The following is a 24,448-nucleotide window of genomic DNA, read 5'->3' on the forward strand; positions in this document are numbered from 1 at the left end:
TCGTGAGTTAAAACACACAGTATGTAACATTAGTGAGTCCAATATTCTACTTACATTGTGTATAGTAATAAAGAAAATTATGATCTTTATGTCAAAATAAAGAACGTTTGTAAAAAAAATGATGACGTTTGGTTGAAGAGCATTGAATCTTATATGTCTATAATTGTATTGACTTGCAATAATTTCTAAATAAGTTATTTAATTTTTAAATGTTTTTCTTTATTTATTTTTATTCGTATAGCATAGAGGCTGGACTGTTTGAAATTATTCGTGGTTTTAAAATTAATGTGATATTTTTAAATAATAATACTGTACTGCATATATATGTATATTCTGACTTATATAAAATTTAAGTTTTGTTTTTATTTATTATATGGTGAACTTAATCGTCGTCCTCTTTACTGTTTGCTCACAATTTTATAAAATGACTTCTTCCGATGCCTTTATGTATATCTTTCATTCAATTCAATAACATCACATTCAAGTGTGTGTTATTTTTACCTGCAATGTTTTTGTTTATCACATCGACAGATGTTTTGCAGTGTTTATATTTTAAAAGATTGGCATAAAGAGTTGATTTTTAATATTAAAAAAGTGATTCAGTGTCGAATCAAAATCGTGAGATTACGTCTATATATATATATTTTATAGTTATCGTTTTTGTTATAGTTTGTCGCTTTATAAATCGAATACATAGTCGATGTGAATGTGTGATATTTTTACTGTGAGACGTAAACAGACTGTCCATTATGAAAAGTGTGTTTACGAGTGACGACGTGCAAAATTCCATTGCCCGGAAATACCAGTGAAAATGAAACAAAACTAATGATAATTCGGATGAAACTTTATTACAATTAGCACTGTTGAAGTATCGAAATCTGTTCATTCTATACTAGTCTACGCTTACGGATGAATATTTCCGTCGTTTGAATACATTCTTGATCAAAAAAAATTAGTTATTTAATTTAATAGGTTAATTTTTAATGTTTTTTTTTTAAATCAAAAATAATATAATTGAAATATCTCAAAAGTTTCATTTTTCTACTACTTAATTGTTAGGTACTTTTTAGTGAGTGAGGGGTTGTGTGTGAAATTTTAACAACTATACTCTACTTAAAGGCTAGTAAATTTTCTTAGTAAACTCGTTAAATCTTAACACTTTTTTATTGTCAAGACTGGATTTTTGTCGACTAAAGTATACCTTTTGCTTTGTAAATTTTGTGGAGTTCAATATGCGAAGATGCTGCCCTTTAATATATGTAATACATGTAAATCCGATACGTAGAACGTTGATACGGATTGTCTTGAACACGGTATTGCACGCGGTGTGAGATTTTTGTCTTGACATTTTCACATGTACGGTATAATCTCAGAGTTATTGAATCTTATATATCGAATTGCGTTTTCGGCGTGTTTTTATCAAATCTCATTTTCAATGTATGTACATATTTATTTATATATATAATGATAACGTGTTTTAGTCGATACAAATACATAAAGTCTCACTGCGATTTGTAAATTAAACGGGTAATATATTAGTCTACGAAGGGGTAATATTAAATATTTGTAATGATAATGTCCCAGTAAATGGTTTTATATATTTTCCAATGGTGTGTACTTTCATTATTTTCCTTCTCAATGCATATTTTATTAATACGTAGGTTAAGATTTTTTGTGCATAGCATACTTATTGGAACTGAATAGTTTAACAGTTTTACACGGTTAACGTTGTCATTTGTAAAATGTCAGGTCTTATGTATAATATATTATATTCTATTGTAGCAGCTTAGTGGAAATTTTATATATTTGTTTATTGTTGAATTTTTTGATTCTCATGATTTTCTCCCGGCATTTACAGTAATAATTGTATTATTAATAAATTATAATAAATTTTGATGAAATATAACGCATGTTTTCCTTTCAATTGAATCCCTTCACATCTAATATATAATTTCGAAAGAGACTTTGTATGTAAAAAAACAAATGAATATTTAAATAAAATAAAACTTCAAATAAATTTAATAAATGTTAACTATTAGATTATATGACAAATACCGAGCGAAGCCGGGTAAAAACACTAGTATAATATAAATCAAAGATTTGACCATGACCCCATTTATGTTTCGATTTTTGAAACTTTTAAGTATCGCATTTAATTGTTTTCTTAACAGATACATAATCAACAAAATGGAAGATTCAAACAATTGCATTATTTAAACGAGAAATCTCAATGAATTATTTATATATCTTCATTTGTTTAATAAAAAAAAACCGAAATTTTAAAGTAATGTTGCATTTTATGTCGGGGAGATACATTTATCTAGTCATCTTTCAAATGTTTCTGGAAACTCCAGTCCTTATTCAAAACTAAAAACTTTTAGAAGCTTGTTTAAATCGCATCATTTTTTTACTTACTGTTTGTTTATTTTATAGTTTTGGACCATTGTGGCATTATAGGAATAACCTTTTGCGCCACAGTGGGCTATATAAGAGATTGAGATTCGTGCATTTTTTGCAGTTGCATAACTGCGGGGGGTCGGTATTTCTGAACAATGAAAGGTCAATAAGCGGCTATCGAAAACCGGGACATTTGGCTGTCCCGAAAGGTCCCTTCGGGACGCCGGGGCAAGAAGCTTGAAACCGGGACAAACCCGGAATATCGGGACGCCGGGGCAAGAAGCTTGAAACCGGGACAAACCCGGAATATCGGGACGCCTCGCAGCCTTAACTGTGATGGATTTACATATATAGGTCCAAATGTCCTCTGGATAGGTCCCGTCCTGCACCTGTTTAGGGAACGAGCGTCTTCCTTTGGAGGTCGCGTACTGCATCTGTTTAGCGGTCGGCTTGACTTTCTCTAGAGGTCGTGTCCTGTAGTTGTGTAGGAGTCAAGCGTCTTCCTTTGGAGGTGGGCTTATCCTTGGTGCGTAGGTTGACAATGCGTAGTACATGGGTGTTTACCATGTATTCTTACAATATCTCCAAATGGATGTGTGGCGGCTCGCTATATGACATGGTCTAGTTCGGTCACTTTCCTGCGAGTTGGGACCATCTCGCCCGTGTTCAGAGTTGCTAACGCACTCCGTCTCCGGCTTCCATAATAAAAGCACGTGCATCAACATGCCAGTGGTCTCATTCGTTCATCCCCAATATAGATACATCGTATAGTATAGTTGGTTCGGTGATTATTCCGCGCAAAGCGATCTCGCCCACGTCGATCTGGAACCCGAAAATTCTATCTATCGAGAGAAATATCATACTGACGAGAACTCGAGTGGTAGATATTCCGTATTCGCGATTTTCGTGGCAGCGATTGTCAGTTGTACACGTGGTCGTGTGCAGTTGTTCTGAGTATGTTCCGCTTGAAAAGAAGTGCATTCCAGAGGGGTGCGGGCATTTGTGTGACGGGGGAGTATGTATTGACAGGGATAGTACGCGATGTGCTAAATTCATAGATGTAGAATAGGCTAAATATGCCATTACATACAAATTTCGTTGGAGATTTGGTCGCCACTAACTGAGGGGCTCGGGGAAGTGGTGAAAATAAAAGGAAGGAACGCAAAAAACGCTCCGGCTAGCTTTGTTTGTAAGGCATGCACTTTGTATGCATGCCAAGCCAGGTAGAGCGTTATAGGACAGGAGGTTATGTTGTGACCGTAACCCGGCCTATGGAAACTCGTTGTAGATAATAGAGGAAATTTATTTTTTTCAGTATACAAGTTTATTGTCAGTACAGAAAATTCACTGGGAAGTAGGCTAGTTGCCTGCTTCAGGGGAAAGCCTGACTGAACTGCCGTCTGTGGCTGCTGTACTGGTTTATATATGGGTGAGGTGATGTCATCTCGTTCTCGAAGATTCTTCCAGGCTCAATGGTATCCTTTGTGAGACTGCGTCAAGGTTGCTTGATGATTGTTTATCTGGAGTGATTCGAATCGCCTTTATCGGTGGTCTGGATATGGATGAGGTGATGTCATCTCGTTCTCGAAGATTCTTCCAGGCTCAAGGGTATCCTTTGTGTGGTCGCGTGCCTTGTGTTTTATGGAGTAATAGGATTTATGATATTTCGGTTGTTCCCTTGAACTCAAGGTTTGTTTATCTGGAGCGAATAGATGATTACATGAAAGCTCGTACAAGCTGTATTGTATTCCTACAGCGTCTTAGAGCGTCAGGGCCTATCTAGGCTATTCTACATCTATGGCTATATTCCTACATATTTTTCATTTGGTGACACCTGGTGCACTTCGCAATTGATCGACTGGTTATTGAATTGGAACTGCCCACTGACTGAAGAGAGTATCTGGTGGGTCACCTTTCATTCTTTGTTATTTTTTGTAGAGGGTACTTGTTGCATTTGGGCATTGTTGGCCGTGTTAAGTGGCTAAAGCTATGCACGTGTGTATTGTTTGATTTTATACAACGGAATCTTGTTTTTTAACGACTGTAAAGCTCTGCTTTTTAACTAAAAATCCAAGTAGAATGTAAATATTTGCAGTTGGCACTACTGGTAGTACGCAGTTGTCGGCCGTGCGCAAGTGACAGTCGTCATTGACAGGTGGTTGTGGTTGTCAGTGTCAGTATCGACATGAGCGTCACAGTGAAGTGGCGATGCGCAGGGGGCGGCGGGGCGCGCTATTTGAGGCGCTGCGGTCAGTTGGGGGGCGCAGCCGCGGGCCTCCTCCTCGGACAGGTGAATCCACCCAACTTAAACCAAACCACACCATGCCACGTGACATTCCACACACACACACACTAACACTAACACACTTTCACTCGTCACTCAACCTTTTTTATATGCATATGTAGAGTACGGGAGAGTGCAACGAGGTGATCCACTTCGCCAGGACTCCGGAGGATAAGCACGCCGACACTCCGGACTCGGGACTCAGCTCCGACATAGACGACTCCCCCACACCCGAAGACACCAACAATCTGAACAACGTATTGGAAATATCTGAAAATTGGATTGCGGATCATGCCAAGCACGTCACTCGCATGCTACCCGGGGGAATGTTCGTCTTAGGTACTTGTCTATACTCATCCATGTAAATATATGTACCGACAATCCCCCCATTGTATTACCAATTACCCCTTTCTAGGTTTGTTCATTGTCTCTTCCGACGATGTATTCAACGATGCCGCGTCTCTGAACAAGATCAGGAGCATCTTGGCTCACATTAACCGAACCTTGTCTTCGAATCAGTACATGTATGGTGTGCCGGCGCACAGCGAACGCCTCGTCGTACACTATTCTATGGACTGCGACAAGTTGACGAGCAAATCTTTCGACGTCGACAAGTCGACGAGCACTCCGAAGTCTGTAGATTTTAAATTCCAACCAAGCCAGACACTCTGGCAGCAATTGGATTGCTATCACGAATTCGACGACATCTATCCCGTCATCACGAAAAAGACCGGAGTCTCAGTCAGGGAACAATTTCAGGTATTTTTTACTCACCTCTTATACAGTTCACATGGTTTTCGTGTAAGGGCTCATTTTTTATATCTCTTATCTCTTGTCCGATCGTTTTTTTCACAATATAGTACAGTAGAAACTCGATTATTCGGACTAATTGGGGATGAAGGTAGTCCGGATAGTCGAAAAAATCACGATTGACACGGAAAGACGAGTACATTCAGTATGAATAATTTTTATTTGTCTACATTTACATATATAATAACATGAGGGTCAATATTGAATTATTCTTTATTAAGTAATTAAACTTCCGAGAAACAAACGTCCTTTGAGTATTGAATTTTGAAGACAGCTGACTCATTTCTCTGTATTATTTTCGAATTTTTGTTTTACATTTATGATTCATGCTCCGTTTTAAGTGATGCCATCACGAACGTAAACATTTGAAAGCAATTTCAATTCGTCACATGCAAAGCAGAAGAATTGTAAAATTTGTGTTCACTTTTAACAATCTGGATAATCGAGGTTGTACTAAATATGATGTGTATTTTCAGTTGTAATATATTCCAACCGGCGTTTTACGTCATTCACATTCGAATACAATTCAACTAGTAAATTATATCTCTACAAGCGCAAATACACTGTCGAAAATGTGCGCCAGTTGTAATATAACAGTTGATTTTTGATAGCTCTGATGTTTATACGAATGCTTTAGAATTCAATAATGCGTTAATATTTGCTAGACTATAAATAAAGATAATGAGTACTGTAATACGATAATTTTAACCCTTTGAATGCTAATCAACGCCTGCAACAAGTGTATAGCCGGCAAAACGCTGATAAGCGTTGTACATATATATTGAACATGCACAAAGTAAACAAGAATACTACCTGCTAAGCTTTTAAAGGTAGCATTGAAAAAAAAATGCATTGAACATGGGTCGTGTAATCCGTATCAATGTTTACTGAATTTATAACCATATCAGAATTGCCCGATGGAAATCACTAACTGCTGATTATTTTAGATTGTGGCTTGGCATTTAAATTGTGAGTATTACATTTTAGCAACAATGAAGAAGATGGAACTAGTTTTGAAAAAATATATTCATTAATAGACTTATTTTGTTTATTTTATATTGTTTCAAGATGTATTAGAAATTCTAAACATACATTTACAAAACTCGAAATCCTTGGCAGTAGTGATCTAGGGGTTTTTTTTTGGATTAGCTCATAGATGTAGAATAACCTAGATATGCCATTACATACAAATTTCGTTGGAGATCTTGTCGCCACTAACTGAGGGGTGCGGGGGGTTTAACTAGCGGGGAAGTGGTCAGCAACCAGTTAATGTACATATGTACATGCACTGAAGTTTTATTTTATTTATAACTTTATTTTATTGGACACTCTGCGTTACAGTAAACCAAACTAATAAAGCCATATTAAGAAAAAAATATTTAGTTATACACACTATATTAAACTACAGATGTATATTACTATAATAAAACCATCATTAACTATTACAACATTTAAACATTAGTAACTCCCACAAGGATCAATTTTAAAGCTGACACTTTAATATTTAGTTCATTGTTTGTAGTTTTAAAAACTTAATGTCGATTTCTGAATTTCCTTCAGTGCCAACAAGATATACGCGTGCATTTAGTGGCAGAGGTTGTCGACCGCTGTTCCACCAGTGTACAGAACACTACATATATCGCGCCGATATTTCATTATATGTTAAAGTACTATAATTGAAGACATTATATATCAATTCTTACTTATGACATGTGATGCCATCCGCCTTTTTATGTTTTCTTGAGTAATTGTAACACAATTTCACTGAACACGTTGGCATTTTCGAAAAATATCAATCAACCTTCCTACTTAGAAGCCAACTAGCTACTGAGAGAGAGTGTGCATGATCTGTACTTTTTTTTGTGTGTGCATGGTCCAACAGGGTGATCGGCTTAGAGCGTCAAGGCGTATTTTTATACTTGCTTTCTATTAGATTTCTAAATAATTCTAGTTGGAAATGTTGGCGAAATTTTCTACGTGGCGGGCTTTGAACAGAAAAAACGTCAGCACTCAAAGGGTTAAGAATGTGTTGTAAACAAAAAAATGTGACTTTCCAACTCAATTTACTAGTCGAACGACATTTTCCGCGAAAACCTAACCTATCCATCTAGCTTGGTATCAACTTATAGTTGAACTGTATTTTCGGTTGTAATATATTTTGACCAGTTGGAATGTAATTAACCATATGAATCAACTTATTTAGGTTCGACGGAATATATTCCAACTAGTCCAAATATATTACAAATGGAAGATACACTCTGTAATATACATAATGATTTATACTATCGTTTTTAGCATATATTAAAAGCGGCGTACGAGTCGATAGAATCGTCCATAGTATTTTTGGACGGCAAATTAAAAGAAGGTACAGATGTGTTGGAGTCGTTGCATAAGAAAGTGAAGGGTTCCAAGCAGAGTGAAGATGTTCCGCGTCCGATACAACTCTCAATATACATGCCTTGTGTAAGTTTTCCACGTGAATCTTTTCAGCGTTGCCGTTTGATTGCTTGCTTACTATTTGTTTTTAATTTCATCAGGAAGCAAAGTTGCCCGATACTGTTGAGTATATAGAATGTGAAGGTACGACTCACTTCAGCGGGATCGTAGCTTCTAGAATCTATCTGAATCCTAAAGCTACGGTTGACGATGCGACGACGGCCATAAAGCAAGACGTGATCCGATCCCTAGCCTCGAGGTTCACCATGCATTGCGACGCTTTGATCGACGATAATCTGCTGCCTGAAGGTATACACAATGTTATAAATGAATAATAATCATACGGGTCAGTTTAATATATGTTGCACGTTTGTTGTTGTAGAGAAAGTATGTTTTAACGAGCCTCCGCGAAGAGTGCTGATCAAGCTGCCGGAGTTCGAAGGCAAAATGTTTCTGTGCGACTATCTGTTTCCGGGCGAGTCTCCCGTCGAAGCTTTGATGTCCGTCAAGGAGATGCTCGACACCGATATAAACGAAGACGATGTCATATGTAACGTTGAAACTCCAGCTGGTATATATCCGTGTATCGTATTCTTCAAGTGTTTAGGTGTGAATTTCATTTGTTCGTTTGTTGTTTCAGATACGTCTGAATTCGACGCTCTCGAGAGGAATTCGAACGAGGAGGATATGAATATGCCGCAGAACGCTAATCAATCCACTTACGGTACGGCCATTGCGGTCGCACTCGTACTTTTGATAATTGCTATCCTCGCCCAATATTTTATTTGACTTGAAAACATTATACGTATTCCCTTTCTAACGCATTTTTTAATGCTTGCATTTTATACTACAATACATTCGCGTATTTATTTATTTATAGATATGATAGTTTTTTATTTGAAATGATATCGCATTGTTTGTATGCTTTTTGAAAAAATATTAGTGACATCTATCGATTTTTATCGATACTAAAATTTATGTAGATAAAACAGGTGTCGCTTTTATCACCTTTTATACTCATTAGTATCTTTATTTTTGGCTTAAACTAAAAGTGTTTAGATTGTTGCTGGGTGACATATTTGAAAGTCTTCTTATAAGAGTAAAATAAAATTGTTTTGTCTATTTTTATTTTAAGGGCCAGCCTAGTTTTTTATTACATTATGGCTTTGTTTTAAATAAAATTAAACAATACTATTTTATGTTAAAAGTCCCTAATAATTTTTTAGTATTATTATTATGGGGTTGTGTTTTGTATTTAAAATGACTGATATGAGGGATTCGTAAAGGAAAGGAAATAATTTTGTCACTATTTTGACACGCATTTATATTACTTAAACTACAAAAATGTATGTGTAATGATATTTATTAAAGTTTTAATCAATTTTATATATTTATGTATATTTATAAAAAAAAAATCAATAGTTTATCGAAGCAACGATGAAAAAAATACAATCGACCTTCATAATCTTTGAATATACATATGAGAACACAATAAAAATAAAACTGGGTTTAAATACAACATAAAACAGACGGTAAATAAAAAATTGTAAAACCTCTCGATATGTACATATTGATAGCTTTATGTATAAAATATCGGGAATGATTGCAGTATTGCTCGAAATCATTTTAATAATAATAAAATAAAAGCTATAAGAATGCATCGACTAATTAAACTTGCATTTGGAGAAATCCATGTCGGGATGTTGTTCCATGAATCTAAGAAAAAAAGATTGAAACACATTGAAATTATTTTATACGATATACACATATGAAACAGCATTTATAAATGAAACTGAAATAATAAATACTTTTTTAATACGTCTTGCTTTTTTTGTTCGTCGCTCGTCGGCAAACCCATTTCCTTCTGTCGCTGATCGAACATCATCTTTTCGACGAGGCCACGAGTCTCGTCATCGAGATCGGACAACTTTGACGGGTCTGCACAGTCATAAATCAAAATTAGATCAAACTCACACTAACACAATCACATACAAATTATATTAAAAACCAACCGGGATTGATTTTCCTAGTAGCTATTTCCGGATCGGTATTGATAAGTTTGCTCCACCAGTTCATCTTATTGACCTGGAAGAATGAATCAAATTAAATTCACCATTTTATAGTACAATACTAAACTGAGTAAGATGATATTCGTACCTTTTCAATAGAGATAACGAGGATACGGCCGTCTTGTATGACCCAAGAACACTCTTCAACTTTGACATCGTGCTGAAAGTCTCCATCGATGATGGCTTCTTGATTTTTTATGCCCGCTTTCAAGTTCTTCCTGTTGATTACTACGCACAGGTCTCTCGGACGCGCAGTCATACTCAAAGGAATGCGAAGCTGTAATTAAAAATATATTTCAAGTGTTATTTTTGGCTTAGCAACTGAATTGATCTGTTTTATTAAAAAAAACTATACACATATACAATGATCCAGTTAATATTTATCTACATATATGCAAATGAGTCGTAAACCACACTCGTTAATTTTTTGCAACGTATATTATATAACAGATATAAAGGTCGTGAATATAATTAGCATTCATTTATTAGTATGAAAAATCCATTAAAACGATATTTAAATACAATAAAATTAGATACATATCTATTACACGTAACGAAACTAAAAGTGTGTTTTTTTGGGTTTTATCTTATTCATTATAATATATTAGATCAAAGGATTCTGGAAAGTTATTAAATACTGGCCAAATTACTCAAGGTTATTATTAAAAATTTGATGAAATAAAAGTTAAAAATAACCTTTTTTTCAAGTAAATTTAAGTCAAAGTTAAAATGTTTGATATGCAAATCAACAATTTTCAAAAGTCTGCTAAATTTGTTCTACTATCTTATATCCAAAACGGGTTGTATAGTGCTATGAAGAATTTTTTAACTTTTATGGTACTAAAAAGTGTGGCACGGAATACTTAAGTTGTTTCCAGCTGTGAGAGGCGTATATTTGTGTCATTCATGCGATCTTATTATTTTGACAAGTTTCTTCTACAATTCTTCAAATAATCGACCAATGTCAATATATGGTTTAAATATAACCGAAAATAATCCAAGGGGTGAGGTTTGCGAAAGGATGCGACGGTACAGACTTGACCTATCAGCGTATTATTGTTTCTATTATTTTTATTTCTGCATGTGCAAAACATGCAGAATACGTGCCACGTATCTCTGCATGTTTTTACTTCTGTTTTATTTCGGCATATAAATATATGGTAAACGGGCACTGCGATTCGCAATTAAAATTTTAATATAAAATACGTAAGTTGTTGATATTGTTGCGTAGGGGTGGGATCCAAGTGAAAGGCCAAAGTCGCTTGATTATTGGTCACAAAGCGCTCGCCCAAAAGTCACTAAAAGCTCTATAACGGAACATCTGGCAGCCGAAAAGTCCATCATACTAACGATAACTATCATACTAACGAGAACTCGAGAGCCAAATATTCCGAATTCGCGATTATCATGACAAAAATTGTCTTTTGGGCGATCGCAGTGTGACCAATAATCCAATAATTTGGTAATAATCTAATATATAATTTCGAAAGTATGTATACATGTATCTTTGGCTGGGAACTACGTAAACAAAACAAAGTTTCTATGACGACAATTCAATTGGTTGAATATTATATATTTTTCGATTCAAATAAATTTATTAAAAAAACAAATGAATATTTACTATTAGATTCGTCATATTTAAGCTGTTTATATTACAAATACTGAGCGAAGCCGGGTAAAATTACTAGTGTTATAATATTTGGCAATATTTTGGTAATAATTAATTTGTTAATAATAATAATTAATAATTTGGGCGATCGCAATGTGACTAATAAGTAGTCACCGGACCCAGAAGGTGCCGCGTATTGTTCAAAGGTTGTAAAAAAGCATTGTTAAAGGTTTTCCGAACCTTTTTTACAAAGGATTTACAACAATGGATAGCACTATGACTATCCGGTGTCTACTAATAAGTAGAGACCGGAATCTGAAGGGGCTGTTTATTGTTCAAAGATTGTAAATGCATTGTTAAAGGTTTGCCGAACCTTTTTTATAAAGGATTTACAACAATGGAACAATAGGCGGCGCGTTTCCGGCCCCTTCAGATTCCGACCTCTACTAATAAGCCTTGAAAAATTCATATTCATTAGTTTTGAGGACAAAAAACATCAATTAAAGGAAACCTCAAAAATATAGAGTGAAAAAAGAAAAAGTTATAGGCGTTTAAACAATTAAAATCTGACAAAGTAAAAAGAGACTAAAACGAACAAACCGGACGAACAGTCTGAACGATCAATTCGGACGATAGACGTCAGGAAGAAATACGAGGGAGTATTTTCAAACGTGTCTTATTACGATTTTTTTTCACCATCGTAATGGCGGACATCATTTCCACTTACATATATTGATGACCAAACCGAGCAAAATGGCAAAGTATGAAAACGATCGGATAACAGCCTACATTTTTTTGACTAGTGATCGTAAGTGAAAGTAAGAAGAGTTTAGTAATAAAAAACCGGTTTTCGGTTTTTTGAAACATGGTCAAAAGGCCGGTTTTTCGGGTTCGGCTTAGAAGCCCTACTGTGTGGCTATAAGGACACTTGTCTTGCATATGTGTTTCAGTGAGGAGTCTACTATGCATGTATAGGGATATATAGATATATGTATAAGAATCCGCATCGAGATGCATTTATAAAAATGAAGGCGGCGCTTACAAACAAGCATCTCAATCTTCATACGCGGTTGAGATTCGCGAAGAGCTACTACGTCTGGACAGTATTATGTGATGTGAGACGTGGATGTGAGACGTGGACTCTGAAGACCAAGATGATCAGACGCATCGAAGCTTTTGAGATGTGGGTCTACACTTTACAGGCGTATGCTGAAGATTCCGTGTACCAAAAAGATACCAAACGAAGCTGTACTCGGCATGATGGGGAGAGGCAAGGAACTTGTTTCTGTCATCAAGCAGAGAAAGATGCAGGACCTCGGACACATGATACGGGGTTCAAAATACGAATGTCTCCGTTTGATAACCATGGGGAAAATAGAAGGAAAAAATGAATTGGCTTTGAAACATGCGCATGTGGACTGATATGAGCGCCGAAGAGGTGTTCCGAGCCGCTGAAGACCGATGCGGATATCTTCAAATAATCAACGAGGTGGTCGCCAACGTCCGGATGCGGACAAGGCATTAAAAAGAAGAACCTATACATACAATATAGACTAATTTTAAATCACACAATATAATGATAATTCATCAGCGGTTAAAAATAACCAGATTCGACTTAATTGCCTGGTTGCGAGCCATTATGTCAATTTTTTCTCCTCGGGTAAAAAACAAAGGTTATTATACTGATATGTACACTAGATAATTGGACACATAAATCGGCGTGGCGATACTCATTATTCATTCGTTCGAAATCAGCAACATAGCAACAGGCACGATTCGAAACACCTGGCTCAGAGTAAAAACTGCAAAATAACGGCACCCGGCGAGATTCGGGTTCGGACTCATTTCGCATCCTGGTCACTGACTCGAATTTTTTTTTATTGTTACTTTGCTAATCTCCTTGCTTCATTTCGCGGATGATATCATCCAGACTGATGGTTAACGATGGCCAATATAACGCGTGGGATGATCGACACTGATTACTGCTCTGCGAACTGTACCCGGGCATTGAAACCCAACGATATTACATTTTAATTTTATGTATAATCTAATATATCTATATAAAAAAATAGTGGTATTATTTATAGCGGACAAAAGATCGACCGGATCTGGTCGTTTGGATAAATAAAGCTCTCATCCTTTGGGGAATTCCAATGCCGGTCACAATGAAAATGGTCCGGCAGAGGTTGCCAATTTATCCGACTTTTATTATATATGTAATATAAACCAGCGGCGTGGACTAGTGGTCAGTATTGTTGAGTAGGGGTGGGTGGAGGATCCCAATAAAAGGCAAAAGTCGCTTCACAGCATTTATTGGGCGATTTAAGAGATCCACGCACCGTACAGAATGCCTTGGTATGGACTAAGTACCGGCTTATAGAGGGCAGGTCACTCAGTGCATCTTCTAATTGTTATAGTTACGTACCAGATATGCAGTCTCACGCTTTCGCGCTGTCAGTTCTGAGAACTCTAGCGGGAAGTGACCGAATGCCGTTACCGACCACCAAGTCCATTCGGGGGTCTCCATTGTTAGCCGACAGCACTTAAGCCTGGAGATAATCCTCGAAAAACAATTATAACGGCGGCTCCTTTTAGCATATGCTACAGTATATTATGAATCCCACTAGAGCAGTGCTACTCAAACTATGCACCTGCGGTAATGGGCCGCCGATTATAAACGACTATTATCCAGAAAATGGTCAAGGAGGGGGCCATTTTGAAATTGAACATAAAAAAATTTTAAATTATGTGATTTTAGATAAAATTACAATATATGTAAATAATAGTAGATATGATACTTACATTGTAGTATCATATCTACTATTATGTAATATATGTAAAACCCCATTCAGGAAAAATGTATTAATAAATTAAAAGAATGTGAAATAAATGTTTTTCAATTAATATTAATAAAAATATAAATCCGTTATAAATAATATAATATATATTTAAATATGTAAAATTTACAGTAAATATGAAAATAAATTCGTCCCAAGGGGGGGGGGGCATGGCAGCCATGGAATTTTACTACTTATATTAATACTATTTTTATTTGTTATATGAACAAATTTTCACTCATATACAGTCGTATGACAACGAATTACTAACACCCGCGTATTTACCCTATTTTGTGTACCTGCGCCGTCTTAAGTAACATTTTGGGTTGGTTTTTTTTGTAGACCATTCATTGTATCCTATTCTATGTATTTAGAGAAGAATAGGATGAGTAGTGTTTATACAAATAGTTTAAAAACCGAACAAGTGCAAATACACAGTTTGGCTTTGAAATTCGTTTGGTGTAGACGTGTGCTTTCACTGGGAGAAAAGTTAGTTTTGAAGAGATTTTTGCTTTCCTGTATATTATCGATATCATTGAAGTAAGTTAAAGTGTTTAAATTTTTTAAATGTGACTTAATTATTTGTTTAAATTGCTTGTGAAAAAACCCCCTTTCCTTTTTAGATGGGAAGAAATAAAGATTTATCTATGGAGAAAATCGCCAATATTTCCACATTATTAAATACTGGGAAGTATTCTATACGATATATTGCTAAAGATCAGGGGGTTAGCGTTTTCAGTGTGCATAAAATTAGCACCCAACTAAAAAGAGGTGAAAATCCTACGGTCACCAAGCGTAAGAATTGTTGTGGCACTCGAAAATACGGTCCTCGAGTCGATCGATATATTATAAATACTGTTGAGAAGGATCGGTTTGCCACAAATAAAAAAATCCAGACGAATTTACGGGAGCGGAACCGAAATATCGACTCGGACAATACAACGCCGTCTCGCAGACGCGGGGGTGAAAGGCAGGCAGCTAGCTAAAAAAACGCTTTTGACGCCAAAAATGAAGAAAGCCAGGCTCAATTTGGCTAATGAGCATCGCCACTTCACCCTCGACGATTGGAAAGGGGTAATTTAATTGAAATTAAATTATTTGTTTAATTTTTTTTGAATGAATTGAATTAATCGATGTTTTTAACATTTTTAAGGTTCACTTCTCTGACGAGTCGTCAATTCAATTGATGACACCGACTCACCAATACGTACGTAGGCGAGTCGGCAAGCGGTATAATGAGTCCTGTGTCATAAAAAATGTGAAACACCCGCTGTCACTCATGATTTGGGGCTCAATGAGTGCGGAAGGTCGGGGGCCATTGTATTTTGTAGAAGGGATGATGAATGTTTCGCAATATATAACGGTATTGCGATACACCCTATTGCACTCTATACAAAACAAAATTGACAAAAGGGATCGCCTGCACTTAATGCAATATTATTGCACCCTGCCACAAAGTCAAAATTGTGAAAAAAATCATGTCCGACCACAATTTACCGCTCCTTCACTGGCCCGGTAATTCTCCCGATCTAAATCCTATAGAAAATGTCTGGCATACCCTTAAAATGAAATTAAATAAGCTCCAATGTACCAATAAAAATATCCTAAAACAAAACATAATTTCTGTGTGGCAGGGAGATCCTGAGATAAAGTCAACCATTGCGTCTTGTATCGAGAGTATGCCCAAAAGAATAGCATCGTGTCTCCGAAATAAGGGTGGACATACAAAATATTAATAATATATATATATGTTGTATTAATATTGTAAATAAACTATGTATAATCATTATAAACACATCTTTGTTTTAATTTTACGAACCTACTCTTCAATATATAGCTCTAAACATAGAATTTGCAAAATCCGCATGGTGTTAGTAATTCGCTGTCATGGGACTGTACATACATAAACTTTTTATTTAAAAATATGCTGCTGGTCCGTGAGAATTACCGAAGAATATATACTGGTCCGCCAGCTGAAAAAGTTTGAGTAGCACTGCACTAGAGTCCGACGTTAAGTCCATCGTTTCTTATCAGAGTTTGCCAATTTTAATCTGATCATTGTTGAAACGGTTCCTTAAATTGGCAAAAAAAAAAAATCATCTTTCCTGTTGTCACAAATCTTCTGTATTTATTGTGTGTTATAATTTGTAAAAATTATGTACAAATCTAAAAAATCTAATTCTGTATTTAATTAATTAATTAATTGTTATTTCGTGTTCTTCAGCTTCTGGAAATACAGTGATTTATGTAATAATAAAATGCTGCATTGTTTGTATTAATGTGCGCGCGCAGAATACGGGAGGAAAAGCCTGTTCCTCTTGTTCTTGTTGTACCCTGCTCGCGCAAATTAAGTGAGTATGTACCGTTTACCATGCACCCTTTTTTTTGATCTTTCGACTTAAGATCTTTCGATTTTCGATCTTTGCCTTCCGATATTTGTGTTTTCTGTAATTTAACATTCTGGCTCGTCACGTAGACCCATGTAATACATAGTTCAAAAGCACATTGCCGAGAAGCGAACGTTTATTTCGTTCAATTTTTGACCGCAGTCGAGTGTGTTGGTTTTGCTTGAGTACCTCACGAACCCAGCTAAGTGTCCCTCACGCGACATGACGAAGACATTATGCATATATATTAATATATATTCAGCGGTCACGACGCGGCCTCACGTCCTGCGAGCATTTCAGCGAAAATCGACACTCGCAGATTCCGAATGGTCCGAATTTGCACTCTAAAACGGTTGCGCAACGTGCGTTCGCAAGTTTCGGACACGACCAAACAATCGGAACCTTCAAATCGAACGAAAGCATCGACAACAAGTGGTGCATCCGATAGCTGAGGTCGATCCGAATCCCGAAGGCGATGCGAATATACGTAGAACGATGGTCAAAATTGGAACAAATCAGCAGTGGGTTGCCAACCTTTTCCAAGTGCGAGAACTCGCTGAAACACGGTGAATGCGTTTCTTTAGCACAAGCTTTTTTATTAGCTTCACTCCACTGTTAGTCAAAAATTTGTTATCTGATTTTGAACCATTTCCACTCTTCGGGTCGCTTTGATATTTTACCGACATACGGAGCCACACCTAACATTGAAGTAAGGTTTTGTCTCCAACATTATTCTAAAAGATTTTAATCACTAACGAGCTCATTAAAATTTACATCGGAGTTTTGTGTCAGATCAGAGCGATGACAGCTAGCTATCCATACATAACTTCCCACCGCCCCTTTGTAACACACAGTATAAATAGTTGTTCTATTATAACTGTATAAATGTATTTTTGTCTGTGTATATACATATGTTTATATTTATTTTTCTTTATCTTTTTTCTTTTATAAGACATTCCCTTATTTGTTGTTTTTTTTTTTATAATTTGTAATTATTATTATTATCCGCTATTATATAGCTTATTCTTTGTATGATTGTGTTGTTTGTGTATATATATATATATATATATATATATATATATATATATATATATATATATATATATATATATATATATATATATGTGTATATATATATATATATATATATATATATATATATATATATATATATATATATATATATATATATATATATACATATATGGTTTATTTTTGTCATGTCTAATTTCTTTAGTTATTATTATTTTGTTTCTCTTCTGTTATATTTTTGACCATTGTGGCGAATTAGGAATTCCTGAAATGCTACAATGGTCCAAACTTTAAATAAATAAATATAACAGTTGATTAATCTTTATATTCGGTTGGAAATATGTCGACTCACAAATTCATGTTTTTGTTAGGTTATTATCATTTTTCATCTGTATGGTAGAAGAATTAAAGTGTATTTTTATGGAATCTTATGTTAGATCAGAGCGATGACAGCTAGCTATCCATACATGATTTTCTACCGTCCCTTTGCAACTAACAGTATAAATAGTTGTTCTATTTTCTAGGAATCCCTTGTTAGATCAGAGCGATGACAGTTAGCTATCCATACATGACTTTCTACCGCCCCTTTGCAACGAACGGTATAAATAGTTGTTCTATTACAGTGCTACTTCTTGGCCAATTACAAACATCTATATACAATTTTAAATAATTTTAACAAAGCACCATAGGATAAATTAACATTTTCGCAGCATTTTTATTTTATATAAATCGTCAAATTACGAGATGCTGAAAACTCAAAATTTGCAAGAAATGGATAAAGGCTGTCAATTTGTTGGCACCGCTTCAATGAAAATCAGATAAATTGACACACTCTAAAATATATACGTATTCCATAAATAAATGAATATTATCAACAACATACGCATTTTATATTAAAATTTTATTAATGTAAATATTTCAAAATACGAAACAAGAACTCGAAACTAGCAAAAAAAAAAAGTCAAATTCTACCGACCGTTATACGCACGAACAATGTTGTATTTCATGACCAAAATGCAATGCGAAACTGAAACGAAATGTAATTGGCCATCACGAGTAGAGTGGGGGGTGAATGCGATAGCATTTACATTTAAAGTAAGTCTCATGCTACATAGATTGGTTCGACTATAGTCCGTGCTGCTGATTTGATGTCTGTTCCGCGTCCGCACAGTTCTTTATAGGACGGCTTCTACTCAAATAGACATTTGCACCACTCCCGAGTGCGACATTGTTGACAGGTTTTGCTCGATAGGTTTGAAAATGTATCAAATTTTGAATTCGTGTTTGGGATAAACTTAAGGAAAGTGTTTCAGGTTAACATATAAGGAAAATGGCGAATGATAAACATTGACCAAAACCTGTCGGGAAAGCACGTTGTTTCTATTTTCTATCTTATTTATTATTTGTATGTGACCTTGAGGAGACGTCGCGAGTCAGTCCGAGAGGTCAATCTGAGGATCATGCGATGGTGTTAAATTAGCCATTAGGATGCGTATTCAACGAGAGTACTAATGCAACTCACTATTGACATGTCAACGATCGATCGGATTTACTTGAAATGTCAAGTGGTATCTGATCGGTATATATTATATATATGTATATTATGTTTATACAAACGGGGTAGCTTGAGCTTTTATTCTCAGTAGGGGATGATTTATGATCGATTCGAACAGTGAGACAACGATAGAGGTGGGATTTCTCGTATTATAAAGCCTCTCAATCGAGCGATTTAACACCGAGCAGTCGACTTCTTTCAATCGGCTGGATTTGAAACCCGTTTCGATTGCACGCCGGGAGAGTCGAGTTGCATTTGCACTCGAAATGTGGCTCAGAAGAATAAGGTCGTAAGCGGTCGAAGGTCCTCCGGGTTGAGCGACCTTCGAACGAGACACCGAAGAACCACCTAACGAGCACAATCGAACACAACACAATAAAACGTTTCGTAATAAATCGCCCGACCAAAATAAACATTTTAAAGACCACGTTTCGCAATCGGCTATGAATGTATGTACGTGCGTAACTTACATACTTCTATAACCTTAGATACTTTAATACAAATTTGGATACTCCAAATAAAATATGTATGTTAGATGATCCCCCCATTTCATATCATGATATCGTTCAAAGTGAAACTACATAAGCGAGTTGGTTTTGAAACGACACAACTGTGAAAGAACAACAATATACATATGTATTAAATATAATATTACGTAAAAGAACAGAAGTTATCAAATAAATCAACTTTTCATCGTTATAAACGTATTATTAAAAATTACACAATTGATAGTGAAATTTGTATGAATTTAAAATTTAATTAGTATCTAAATGTTTGCATAATTTTCTGCTACACTGTTTATCTATGTATGTATATCGGGATTTCGCAAACTCGAAATTTAATTAAATAAACTAATAGTGAATATGAAAGAGTATGATTAGCATTAGTTTTTATATTTAGATTTCTGAAAATTCTCTTACAGTACTGTTGATAATTCGAAGATTTATTGAAGAAAAATATTCAAATTGAAAACTAATCCGGTGTCACGACAAATCACTCACGGATTTTACACTCAACTTAAATCGTTAAAATACAGCAAATGAATTTTCAATATAAAGCATTGTCAAAAAAAAAAAAAAAACGAATATGGGTTATACACTCTGTTGTCGTCATTAGGGATTACAATACCGAAAGTACCGATACCGGTGGTATCGGTATTTGACCGAAAACAAGTTTTTGGTACTACCGGTACAATAAACTAAATAAAAGCTTTTGAAAATCCGCAGATTTATCAAAATAATTGATCTAACTTGCAGTGATCATAATTTACACGTTATTTGAACTCTATGTGATTTTGATACATGTGTATCAAAATCATCGATCAAAAACTATAAACCGTTGAGTGTAAAATCCGTGAGTGATTTGTCGCGGAACCAACTAATCCTTATAAATCCAGGGAAATATAAAACTGAACCAATGGATACACAATCCATTAGATCCATCTTGTTGAAGCGTGTGGAATCTATGGTCGATTTGGGTATCACTTTTGATTCTCAACTCACCTTTCACAACCACATCAAGACAGTCGATGAAGTTTCCTTTCATCGACTCGGATTTGTCTTGAAATATGCTGGGTTATTCTCCAACCCTTTGTCTTCTCGCTTGCTTTCCAAGTCGCTTGTGAGAAGCAAGCTGGAGTATAATGCGATTGTGAAGAATCCGCATGAAGCAAATTACTGTCCAATGATTGAGACAGTGCAAAAGACATTTTTTCGTCTCCTATATAGGGAAGAGTATGGGTAATACCATACATAAATCTACCCTACTTCCTTTTGGGCATGTTTGGGTATAATTCCCTTGAACTTCAGAGAAACTTCTCATTGTTTCGTATTGTTCTGCAGCTTCGACATGGTAATAATACGAGGGGAGGTCGACATATTCACGGAATGAGCAGGAAAGAGTTGGCGGGGGTAACCGATTTATGCCGCTTTGTCTGGATACACTCCTAACTTGCAAATATGCAAAGTTTTAACAAGATTGCATCAGTCGTTGAGTTGTATTGAGCGGGAGAGTGCATCAAGTGGGACCGCAAACCCAAAATTCTCACTAAACAAGGCAAGGTTTCTCACTAAACAAGGCAAGTATGCTCTCCATAGACCGCCGTCTATGGAGAACATACTTGCTCTAAAACAATGCTCTACAAGTGGCATATGTTATTTAAGCATGGTCGAGAGTCCTTGGAAGATGATGTTCGGACAGGAAGACCAATAGAGGTGACAAATTCAGAAATTATTGAAAAAGTGGAAAAATTAATATTGGAAGACGCAAGACTAAATAAGAAACAAAGCGCCGAAATACTTGAGGTATCCGATGGAACAGTTTTGAAAATTTTGCATGATCATCTTGGTATGTCAAAAGTGAGTGCAAGATGGGTCCCAAGAATGCTCACGCCGCCTCAAAAAAATTTCGCGTTGACACCTGTAAGCAGTTGTTGGACATGTGTGGTGATGACCCCGTATCGATTATCAACATAATTGTGACTGGAAATGAAACTTGGGTCCACTACTATGATCCTGAATCAAAACAAGAATCTATGCGATGGCATAAAAATGGCACCCCACCACCTGAAAATATTAAGTGGCAACATCAGCTGGGAAGATCATGGCTACAGTTTTTTGGGATTCCGAAGGAATCCTTTTACTAGATTTTAAAGAAAAGGGTGAGAATATAACAGCAGACTATTACATTAATATGTTATATCGGTTAAAAGATGCCATTCGAGAAAATCGACGTGGAAAAATGACAAAAGGTGTGCTCCTTCTGCAATGCTCCCGTTCACAAGGCTCACAAAACAGTGGCTGCTATAACATCATGCAGGTTCCAAGAAATAAATCATACACCATACATTTTTATTTCCAAATTTAAAAAACCTTCGTGGAAAAAAAATTACCAACGATGATTCCTTGAAGGCGATTTTTGACCATTTTCTAAAAGAAGGCAAAATTTTTTTTTCGTGGTTTAGAAATGTTATTAAAACAGTGTAAGAAGTGTGCGGAGATTAAAGAAGACTACGTTGAAAGATAAAAATATATTTTTTAATTTCCTCCCCCCTTGCGCTTCATTCCGCGAATATGTTGACCTCCCCTCGTATGTCATGCCCGTCGTTGCTGGACTAATTGGGACTTAATAATTATGTGCGTGGTAGACATCATCATTTGATGGTTGTACCTCCTGCCCGCACAGTTCTTTATCGGATAGCTCCTATTCGACTTCTCAATGAAATCGTTGCTGCTGAGCCTGAATGTGATATGTGAGCGTACGTTATCGGAGATTATTTTAACCTATTTGTCTGGTAGCTTGCGCTCATCATTATTTTCATAATTGAATGTGATGTATGATTGGAATTTTGATCTTTCATCTTCCATTTGGGCCTTCCATATGAGAAATAAGCGTTTAAAAAATGCACAATTTTAACAATTTGTGGCTTTTGCAGCATTTAACTCAAAATCTAGTATCGCTGTGCCGAAAGTGAGTATTGGAATCGATAGCCATATTTTTTACAATCTATTGATTGTAATTAGCTATTGATTTAAAATACTAGACAATTAATTATGTAGCGAATTTTTAACGTCAAAAATATACATTTTTATACATTTTTTCTGGAAGTATGTACATATACATATATGTATGTATGTATTATTATTTTTTATTACATTTTATACCAGGAAGGCCTTACAGGTAAACCCCAATGCGCCTTCCTGGCCAATTACTAACAATACAGCATTTTTATTATACAAGTCGCTGAATTACGAGCCACTGAAAACTCGCAAATTAACGAGACATCTATGAATTGTACATAAATTTTATTGTACATTAATCATACTCAAATAGTGGTGACATGGTAGGTAGGAAGGATTTTTTGCCAACTTTTAATCAGGAACCGTTTCAACAATGAAATCAGAGAAAATTGGAAAACTCTGATAGGAAACGATCGATCTGGAGTTACAAATATCCATGTCTGACCAGCAGCACTACAGATATACTCAGAAAAAATATTTTAATCGAGATCAGCTCATGGGATAGAACCAACGTTAGGCAGAAGCTTAACGACCGAGCTATACTGCTGGCTAAATTAAATTATGTATCCAATGGGTCAGTTTTATATTTCAACACGTTTACAATGATTGGTTTTCAATCTGAATATATTTTTTTAATCTAAATGTACTTATTCGAGCGGAAATGAAGAATCAACGAGAAGAAGGGGGCAACGATTAAATGAACCCGTGACAACATAATAATAATAGACATATATTCAGTGTTAAGAATCCATAGAAAAGGCATATTTTTAATTAGTGATAGGAATATATAGGAAGTGTGAAAAAATGCCAAAAAAATATCACATACGGAATTGCACCTGGAGGATTTTTTCGTGTGAGAAAATATGCGTTTCGAATAAAAATCAAAAACATCATCATGCGATCACAATAAGCGGGGTCTTCCGTATCGGCGAAACTCCATCAAACGATCATAATTGAATGATAATTAGCGAACGACGATAATAACCGCGGAAAAGATATTTCACGAATGTTGTATCTATGTATGCATATGCGGTGTTTATTCAAGAAAACCGACAATTATGTGAATACGACATCGATAAAAATATATTTGATTGCCATCATTTTTTCTAATTGAACACAATTTGATCGAAAATGTCAAAAATATGATTACATTACTGCTCGGTGACGTTCTTCGTGTGCAACGGAGCGCTTGCACAATGGCGTTGATAAAAATTCGGTATTATTTACAAATCGTGATTTTTTTTGCGCAAACTAACAATGGCCTGCTAAAACGGTTTCAATGCTGAACATTCCCAGAGTGTATGTACGCTGATTAAATAAAGCGAATACGAAAAACGAGATTTGTTAATCGCGCGCGTTTCGATAATCAACGTGCACAACAAATAATAATACCCGACAGTAAAAAATGAAAATGCAAAAGTTAACGGCGAACTCTTTCGCCTGGAAACCGTGTCAATGTCGGAGAATATTCAACAATGATTTAAACGAAAGTAGGATACTTAATAATATAAATT

At 35.6% G+C, this 24,448-nt stretch overlaps 2 protein-coding genes across 6 annotated transcripts in view; one reads left to right on the forward strand and one right to left on the reverse strand.

Moving 5' to 3' along the window:
• The first annotated feature begins 4,396 nt into the window (after positions 1-4,396).
• Positions 4,397-9,552, forward strand: LOC143909542 (protein odr-4 homolog). 2 transcript variants are annotated; one of them, XM_077427617.1, is made up of 7 exons: positions 4,397-4,687; positions 4,804-5,020; positions 5,097-5,440; positions 7,787-7,954; positions 8,029-8,236; positions 8,310-8,498; positions 8,568-9,552. In XM_077427617.1, exons 1-7 carry the CDS (start codon positions 4,583-4,585, stop codon positions 8,714-8,716), a joined length of 1,380 nt encoding a protein of 459 aa, XP_077283743.1. In that variant the 5' UTR covers positions 4,397-4,582; the 3' UTR covers positions 8,717-9,552. The 2 variants fall into 2 exon arrangements, with proteins under 2 accessions (XP_077283743.1, XP_077283826.1); XM_077427700.1 differs by having other exon boundaries at positions 4,507-4,687; positions 8,310-8,477.
• Positions 9,175-24,448, reverse strand: part of nudC (nuclear distribution C, dynein complex regulator) — a 57,105-nt gene continuing 41,831 nt past the window's right edge. For all 4 annotated transcript variants that reach the window (XM_077427808.1, XM_077427896.1, XM_077427978.1 and 1 more), the window contains 4 exons: positions 10,085-10,273; positions 9,940-10,012; positions 9,736-9,865; positions 9,175-9,643 (listed from right to left, as the gene is read on the reverse strand). In XM_077427808.1, the coding sequence (XP_077283934.1) occupies positions 9,592-9,643; positions 9,736-9,865; positions 9,940-10,012; positions 10,085-10,273 (444 nt within the window). In that variant the 3' untranslated portion in view covers positions 9,175-9,591. The remainder of the gene's footprint in view (positions 9,644-9,735; positions 9,866-9,939; positions 10,013-10,084; positions 10,274-24,448) is intronic.

Source organism: Arctopsyche grandis, chromosome 1 (genome assembly GCF_051622035.1).
Source record: "Arctopsyche grandis isolate Sample6627 chromosome 1, ASM5162203v2, whole genome shotgun sequence".
In the NCBI taxonomy this organism is placed as follows: Eukaryota; Metazoa; Arthropoda; class Insecta; order Trichoptera; family Hydropsychidae; genus Arctopsyche; species Arctopsyche grandis.